Source organism: Vigna unguiculata, chromosome 3 (genome assembly GCF_037176805.1).
Source record: "Vigna unguiculata cultivar grain cowpea cultivar isolate G323 ecotype 2 chromosome 3, ASM3717680v1, whole genome shotgun sequence".
In the NCBI taxonomy this organism is placed as follows: Eukaryota; Viridiplantae; Streptophyta; class Magnoliopsida; order Fabales; family Fabaceae; genus Vigna; species Vigna unguiculata.
The window spans coordinates 39636384-39645811 of NC_140794.1; the positions used below are offsets into that span (position 1 = coordinate 39636384).

At 34.7% G+C, this 9428-nt stretch overlaps 1 protein-coding gene across 1 annotated transcript; it reads right to left on the reverse strand.

Annotated features, from left to right (window-relative positions):
* Positions 1-1392: 1392 nt before the first annotated feature.
* Positions 1393-9126, reverse strand: LOC114177986 (heat-inducible transcription repressor). The gene is made up of 10 exons (XM_085671440.1): positions 8563-9126; positions 7916-7993; positions 7250-7806; positions 5659-6291; positions 5356-5510; positions 3225-3433; positions 2981-3114; positions 2521-2852; positions 2331-2434; positions 1393-1839 (listed from the first exon to the last, which is right to left on the reverse strand). Exons 1-10 carry the CDS (start codon positions 8858-8860, stop codon positions 1769-1771), a joined length of 2571 nt encoding a protein of 856 aa, XP_085527566.1. The 5' UTR covers positions 8861-9126; the 3' UTR covers positions 1393-1768.
* Positions 9127-9428: the final 302 nt, after the last annotated feature.

The window sequence follows — 9428 nt, forward strand, 5'->3', positions numbered from 1 at the left end:
GTACTATGACGAATAAGAGAAATAATTTAGTATTATACAATGGAGTCACCTATGCTTTCAGGTATGTCAGTTTCATTTTAATGTATTAATGTTTCAACGTGTGTCGATCTACTACTTTATTACTTATTTTCTCTTCATTTTTGTTTGTTACATCCATGTTTTAATTATTAACGAAAACTTTTTGACTTTCGTAATAAATTACTAAATTTACATCTATTAAAACAACTAAAATTATACTTTTAATAATAATTTATACATATAATTTTATAATAAAAATAAATTTACTTTAATATTTTAAATCAATAATTAATAATAGTAGTAATAATTACTAAAAAAACTACTAATAATTTAAAATTACTTTTAATAACAATATAATAATATTTTAATCAAAATCAATTTTGTTAATCACATTTAATATTAACTTATATTGAACTATCATAAATATTTGAAATTATTACACTAAAGTTTAAATTTAATAATTTACATTCGAATAAAATTTAATCAGTAATACTAATTGTGAATATTAATAATGTTTTTTTTTAATTCATAAATAATTAGCAATAGTAATATCTACTAGTTAACAAAATACTTGAATAACGCTAACATTATATAATTTCTATTTTCTTCCACAATCTTATTGATTAATAATAAAACGATTTTATTTAATCAATAATAATACTTTTATGTAATTATATTATATTATATAATTAATTAATTAATGTAATATTTAAAAAATAGATTTCAAATTAAAATCTGAAAACGTAAAATAAAATTTAAGTTTAGTTTATCTTTTGACATTGGATAGGGAAATTTTTTGTATATTTAGGTTTGTTAGGTAGTGGGGGTAGGGTGATAAAGTGTATATAACATTACTTACTCATGCATACATTAAAAGTTGTGATAACCTTGCTTATTCATTTAAAGATGTACATTCGCAACACCCTATATTTATCCACTATCCTTGCTCAACCGTATCCAAAGTTATACATGCTCATTACATTAAAAATGTTCATCTTCAGACTTTTGCTTACTATAAAATGATTCAAATCTCACTTTCTAATTCATAATTCTAGAGTATTAAAAGATTACTGCTAACACTCCTCGTCATTTAAGAAATTATAGATTACAGCATACCAAATTACAAGTTAGAAAAATATTCATTAGCATAGAAGGAACTCGTAGTTATGGATCACATCCTCATAGACAAGATTTCTTTGTCTATGTCCGCAATAAAGAGAAAGTGCTAGAGGGGTTATAAATACGCAACGCAATTTCAAAGGCCACTTGACACGATTAAGATGCAATCACATCAACCATGTGAAATAATTTGTCAAAAATAAAAAATAAAATAAAAAAATAAAAAAGGTAAAGTCATGAATACAAGGCTTCCAGTGATGATAAATTGAAACGCACTGAATTGCAGCTTCCTACTGCCATGAATGCTTTCAGTCCGAAGAGTCAGAGATAAGTACATCTTAACAAAAAAATCGATCTATCTATAAAGATTACAATCTTCCCCTAAATGGGGTATGTAACAATAATCTACTTTAAGCTCGTGGTTTTTACAATACAAAGTGAACCGCTATTTCTGGACAAATTAACACGCCAACTCCATCACCATGCTACGATAACGAAAGGAAGATACCTTCGTGCCACTGAGAGTATGTTGGAAGAACAATTTGGAATCCAGGCAAACAAATCGTCCATATTTGCTTCCACTGCACTGGATAACATACATAATGAAATATGCAACCAGCCTGAGTCCATCTTAAATAATCCCCTTGGAAATGCTGGATGTTGCATTAATCTTTAGAGACCGCTCAGGGATGTACGTAACACCTGTTCAGACCATTATGTAAACACGTAAGAACCTGAGCAATATCATAATTTGCATTTTGCATCTCGATTAACACTATATGGAGTACAGGGAAACTTTTTCTGATGAAGAATGAGACAATGCACAAAATCAACCAAGCTTCATAACAAATACTTGTAGAACATATGCTTTGCATCAATAAATACCTAACATGATCATCGAGGAAACTAAGAAATTGATGACTAGTCCCAACCAGAGCGTCTGGCACAAAAATAAAATATCATACCTAGGGGATGCCAAAACAAAATCTTATAAAATGCATGATTAAAATTGTTTGGCCCAAGTTAGAATTTTATGTTATGCTTATCGAGTGGTTCTTCAAAGCAATCATGACAGATAGAGAATTAACAGACTTTTAGGCAGTTCATCTTCTCATAAATCCAATACTAAGTATTGACCTGGTAATTCTTGTTCTGAGTCAAGGATTAAGAAGTGAAAGTCTCGTGATCTGTACCTTTTTCCATGACATCAATTTGCAAAGAGTCAAGTGTAATTATGCCATCTGTCAACGGAAGCAGTTGAAGCTTAATGGTTGCTGTTGACTGAGATGGGATACATCTGAAGTGGCCAATACACGGATTTAAATTACTTAGTGTTTAGCTTTAACAAAGTCATACAAATGAAAATGAGAGCCGACATATTACCCAAGTGGAACTCTACTGTGCAGCCAAAGATGTGTACAACTTAGGCCAGAACTAGGGATGACATCATCATTCATTGAAACTGACTGAGGTCTGACATCATCTTGTTTGTCGTTTTCTTTTAAAGGAGAAGTAATGCTCGCCCCCTGAGTGGTACCGGCATGTCTTTCACCATTTATCCTTCCTAAAAACTCTGTGAAACCAATAAAAGGACTATTTGGACTAGTGGGTGAACTCAGAGAGACAACTGAAGGGGGTGAAGTGAATGAGGCTGGAGCGAGAACTGTCAACGTTAGATCTTCAGATGTCAAATTCGAAGCTTGAAGAGTTAAAACCTGATAAAGAAAACCATGAAGCTAATCAAACTGTAATTTAAGTAGGATAAATATTCAATACAAACTAAATACGAGCTCCAAATGCAAGCCCAAACTCAAGATAGTCAATGGTTAAGACATATATTGACCTGCACAGGAAGTTGAGAATTTCTTTCATATGGTCCAGGAGACTCTCCTGAAATCTCGGATGCAACAGATATTATAATATCCCTTGATGTTCGAGGTCGCCAACTGGTTGCTTGCTTAAAGAATAATCTTGATGCTACGTTAAGCATTAAATCAAGGGGAAAACAACTAATTAACAACTCAGCCAATATTAATAGTAAGACACCAACAAATACACCAACAAACCGAGGGGGCAAGAAAACCTACTTGTATAATTGCATCGACATGACACCATAATGGCATACTGATTGTCTGACACGATCTTTGTTCTGTCAGGGCTCTTGGAGGAAAGATTTGATTTTGATTCCGAATTTGGAGATTGCAACTTTGAAAATTGAGAGCCTTCCTCTTGTATCTTAACATTTTTCCACATAGAAGTTGCAGGTTTAAGGATGAAAGAATGCTCTTCACCTCTCCTATAATCAGAAACTTTGAGTTAGATGGTGATGATCAGAGTTAACTACATAAAGGATACACCAAATTCTGAATTTCTCTAACCATATTTACTATTAAGCACCTTCTTTTATTCTTTAACAGATAGTCAGATTGATTTATACTCAACAAGATACAAACTCATATATGTCAGAAGAGGGTATTCAGCAACGGGAAGCAACCTTTTATTGAAAGGGGGAAATGAATTGGCAGGATCAAATCCTTTCCTTGTCCAAAAGTTAAAAAAGCAGTTCCCCCAAATCTCCCCGAGGGAAGGGAAGTGTATTCTACGCATAAACATCAAAAGATTTCCCAATATTATCCTCCTCATAACTCTTTTACTTTCTAACATATTATTTCCATGTCCTCCACCTCACCATTCAGTTGGTCAAATATGAAATAATAAATTTAACTACAGAAGTGGAATACAGATTAATATCAAAATAATAAATAGATATATTGCAGAATTGCTGCTACACTTTTTAATAAAATTCAAAGGTTACAGATATGTCACCCTTACTTTCACCATACTGCCAAAAGCAAGATTCTCCTTCCTTTCCAAAACCAATATGGTACCGAAGAAAATTTAAGGCCTTTCAATCACCATTAACATCAGTGTTCTCAATTGCATATTGCACCCCCACACACAAGGACGGCCTTTTGAAACATCTCCCCACGGCCCTGCTCTTTAGCAGGCTGGGTTGGGTCACTCAGCACAAGCATATGTAATGTAAATTAATAACCAGCATCATATTTAGCACCAGTTTCTACAGATTAAGATCTTTTAAACAAAACTCAAAGGTTACTCTGAAATTTTGCATTTCTGCTCTTCAAAAGCAAGACTCTCCTCCCATTCCTAAACCTTCATAGGATTAAGAAAGTTTAAGGCCTTTTCCACTACAATAAGAAACATTCATGATACTAAGGAAAAAGTGGCACGTCTGGCTTCTCTGTATTTTTTTTTAAATAAATGAAAATAAAAGGTGCGATAATGGAGTTAAACAATAGTGTGGTACTTTTAGAAAGTGTAATTATTGGCAAAGTAGAGCATGAGAGAGTAAAGACTAAAAAAAGAAAAAAGATTTTGGGTAAGAAATAATAGTTCACTGGGGTAGTTATAGGGATAAAATAGGATATACAAAATGTGTACAATAAAACATCATATCCCCTTTATATATAGTTATAGAGTATAGATTAAACAATAAAACTGTAAATAATAAAATATCTTAGAGGAATCTAAATGGATATTGCACTTTCTTTATTTACCGATTATGGACAATTGGATTAAGGTTTAAACTGAACTCCACAAAAACTGACTTCTAAAATAAGATTAACACGACATTTTTATATGTTAAATATTTCAGCAATACCAGTAATGTGAGACTAAATCACAACCCTTGAGGTTGCAATTAAAACTGGCTAGGAATGATGTGATTAAGGTAAGTTTCCAACACTCTACCTTACGTCCAAGACTTCCAGCCAAAGCAAGGCAACAATGAAGGTGGCTGAACAATGGATATAGGAAATATTTTGATTCCATCTTAAAAGTTGTATCTAAGGTATAACTAAATCCTACAAAATTATTGACTTGCAAAATAAGTTTTCTATTTCACCTATATATATATATATATATATATATATATATATATACTTATACTTTTTTTTTTTTAATTTTAATCATATTACTAGCTGATGTGGGGACTAAACCACCACCATTCCAGATTGCAAATTGCAATTAAGACAATCTCTAAATAGGCTACAACTAGAGGTAATTTAGGCGACTTACACATGCTCATTGATGGCTTACATGTCACGTTAAATAAACATATGCAACTGAACTTGGTTGTATAAAGCACGTTAACAGAAAAGTAACAATACAAAAAAAAGAAAGAAACTTAAGAAAAACCTGAGGGCTAAATTTGGTAAAGAATGGTCATTTCCAGCTTCAATACACGCAATTGGCAATGATGATGGTGGTCCGCCTTTTGTAGCCTCTTCGAAAACTATTGTTATGGCATCTATAAATATCACAATTTCTGGAACATGTGCAGGAGCAACATTCTGGAGAACAACTTATGAAATGTCAATAAAAACAGAAGCTGAAAATAGTTAATATAATAAATGCCCCAAAAAAAGAATGAGGGTGTAATTCAACAAAAATACGGGCAAATATGCCAGATAATTTGGTTGATAACATTATTGTTCAAACCTTTATCCGAACACACAGAAGATCCTCTGAATTGCAGTCAGCTGCGAAGGAATGAATCTCTACAGGTTGTATTATTTCAAATTTCCTTCTCCACCTTCTTCCAGGAGTGTAGATACCTTCTAATCCACAGCAAACTGAAAACCTTTCTCGCTCCAATGAGACACCTCTAAAAGATAAAAGTTCTTCAGCTCCACTTTTTTTCTTCAAAAATTTATGAGATGAGAATTGATCCCAGTCTTCAATTTCAAAGCTTGGCTTAGAACTAGCTGCTTTTAAAGGAGCTGTCGGTGGAGTCGTATTCTGGGGTATTGCTGACATTGACTGACTTCTAAAATGGCCACCAAAGGAAAATAATTGAGAGCTAGATGATGATGAAACATTGGATCTCTGAGTGGCACCACTAATTCCTGAACTTGAAGAAATCTGAGGAGATAATGGGCGGGAAGCAGGGGGGAGAGAGTTATCTAAAGGAAGTATCCATTTCAATAGAGCTCCACACGGATCCTGATGTGTGTGAATTGAATTGTCCTGGTTCTCAGAAGACAATATTTTCTCCTGATACTTTTCATATTGGAGAATTTCTATACAAGGGTCTTTAAGAAAGTCAACACCAACATTCACCTGTAAAAGAACCTGGATCCTTCCAAACAGGAAAATGGAATCAGATCAGTAATCTGGGTATAAGAGAATGGCCAGGCATAATTAAGGAGGATACCAAAGGACAAAATTTTCATAAAGATCTGAGGTACTATACAGGCAAGGCAAATGCCATTGAAATATATCTGAAATTAAACATGCTTAAGTAAAATGACGATGAGAGACCAAGGTTCTAGCCAGTAGTAGCTAGTGAAAGAGTGAAACAATACCTCTACATCACAAAAGATATGTTCCAGAAATCTAAATAATGATGACAATTACACAGATCAATATACTCCGCAACAGCTCAAGTAAGTTAAACAAGGATATGTTAGTCTCCAAATGCCCCATAGAAATAATAAAAAAACAGTTAAGAGAAGAATGATAGCAGACCATTCAACAAACACAATACTATCAACATGCAGTAAGATTTTATACACTTTTACTAAATGATTTTCAATGATTTTAACAAATGATAAGCACTCAAGCACTCAAGAAACCCTCCCCTAAAAGCAAGTTGTTAGGGGGGAGGGGGGCGGGCAAGAACTAAGTCACTGAAACACTCTGCCAGGCATGCACACTAGATGTGAGACTTAGGCAAACTATAACACCCAAATCCTTATCAACGCAAGCAAGATAAATGAATTGGATGGTACCCATAAACTCATAGCACAACATCGTCCAAATGCAGTAAGATTTTATACATTTTAAAAAATGATTTCCTGTGAGTTTACAAACAACATGAACAAATGAATTAGATTCCAAACAGATTGTCTTTGTTGCATGCAAGGGAAACGAAAATTGAAGCAATCAAAAGACTATATAAGGCTCAAACCCTAAACTTAACTGAAATGTAGCACTCTTCTTAATGTCAAACTTTATGATCCATACACAAATTTTAGATAAAAAAAATGAATAATCATATTCATAATCACCGAAATTTTATGGCACGTACCACTATATCTCCATTTGGTAGGGCACAACACTTGACTGAATTTCTTGCCACTCCACTGGAAATAGTTGCATCAAAATTAGCTCTATCAATAACTGCACTAATAGAAGATGCCTTTTTTGCAGTCTCTTTAATATGAAATGATGAGATCCTTTGCCCATTTAGTTCGATAAAGTTGGACTTTTCTGAAGAGCCTCGTTTAGACCAAAGCGGCTCATCAGCCTCAGCAATCCTGGCAAAGAAATGAGAATTCTCAAATTTTTGTAGCAACAATGCAGTTTGTCTTTTGTGAACCTCCATCCTTAAAAGGGATTCACCAGCATAAGCATCCCCCGGGTGATTGGTGTTCACTTTTTCCAGGTCTTTCTGCTCTTCTCCAGTAGGGTTCAGTTGCTCTTCTCTAGACACTGAGTCATCTCTGTTTTCAACATTTCCATTTTCTTTGTCATGACTGTGACCCATGCCACTTTTACTCATCACAGCGGCAACTTTAAATGGAGTAATAATCTCCATATCCTGCTTACAAGCAGACAGGCACGCTATGATCTGAACTTGTTCACCTGAATTCAAAACATCAATTAGATCCTATCAGCTTCCCATGTCAACTGGCAGACCAAATCAGGCATTTAAACACTCTGATTCATGTACCAAAGAAGGAAAGAATCTTACCGGGAAAGAGAAAGGAACGATCTAGGGAGCGAAAGAACTGCATATCTGATACATGATTCCAGTCTTCAGGAAGTTCCTCTATAAAACAAAATTCAAAATCACATGAACCACATCTCATCACATAAGCAGAACAATCCTACCCACAACATAATCAATTATCATAGACAAGAAAAATGTCCTCCTAACACTTTAGACTGATTGCTAACAAAAACATGTTGGGTCGAATTTCACTGATGTCCAAATCTCAGTTGCCAATTAGTTAATAACAAAGTGATGATCAATGAAGAAGGAAGTATGTTTAAATAAATATTTTCATAATTCAGTCTAGCTAATGCATAAATGACAAATAACTTTTGGATAAGCTAAACGAGGGAATTTCTATAAAAGTCGAAACACAAATTTGATTTTAACATGTTGGAAAGTTCAACACATTTTACTTGTAGTTTTCTTCGCATACAAATTTATACAAACAAAACTTAATCAGTTAAGTTCTACGCTACATTCTCCTTGATCTCACTCTTTCAGTAGAACTCAAACACACTCCTTGATCTCACTCTAATTTCCTGTTTCATTAAAACAATGAACCAAACGCTGCCTTAAGCAAGGAAGAAGAAAAGAGGAGTTTGTAGGAGCATTGAACGACATACTGTAAGGAATAGTGATCCATCCTTCCTCTTCAGAAACATCCAAGTGCTTAGCCAAAACGGAGGCGTCGTTTTTGGAAGTGAAACGGAGAGCACCGTTTTCGCCATCGACCACTCCGTCGAAGCGGCCGACTTGGAGATAGGGGTCCTCGGCTATGAGACTCTCCAAAGACGATACGCCATCTGCGCGGGGCTCTGGAATCGTCGGAGCCGGAGCCTTCGTCGGAGTTGTGGCTGCCGTGGACGAAGGCTTTTCCCTATCGGAGTACACGTGCGTGGTGGTACGCATCAGGAAATTCATCGTGCGAGTTTCCCTGGAAATCGGAATCCAAGGGTTTAGGGGTGATTGGTGAATTTGAGAGAGTGAATGAGGTTGGTGGTTGGTTGGTTCAGTGAATCAGTGATGGCAGTGAGAATGGAGTAAGGGAATGAGTGAGTGAAGAAGGAATTGAAAGATCAAAGAAAAGGAGAATTGGTAGAGAGAGAGAATTGGAGTTCTGTGAGTAGTGCCAACTGCAATCTCGATCTAATTCTGTTTCTGTTTCTGCTACACTCCTCTTCCACCCTGCCGCAACACAATTTCATTCATAATTAACCACCCACTCAAAACGCATCGTTTAGATCATGCCACAGCCTCTACAGTTGGGGGTAATTACGTCAGATTGGACTTATTACGATTTAAGGAAAATTAGTGAGTTTTTCTGTTTTTCTTGTCCTTATTGTGATTTTCAGTGAGATAATTTTCTGTTCAAAACTGTATTAATTATTTTTTTCCTTCGTAAAGACTTCGACTTAAACATTATTTCAGAAAATTGGAACCAGTTTCACTCGTATCAATAATATTATAAAAGAGGAATTGGTTTTTGGAC

Coding starts and splice junctions, on each gene's coding strand:
- LOC114177986 (XM_085671440.1), bottom strand. CDS start 8,860: ATGAATTTCCTGATGCGTACCACCACGCACGTGTACTCCGATAGGGAA. Junction 6,292..7,249: donor TACCAAATGGAGATATAGTG/GTACGTGCCATA, acceptor GGAAGGATCCAG/GTTCTTTTACAGGTGAATGT. Junction 1,840..2,330: donor AATTGATGTCATGGAAAAAG/GTACAGATCACG, acceptor TGGTCTGAACAG/GTGTTACGTACATCCCTGAG.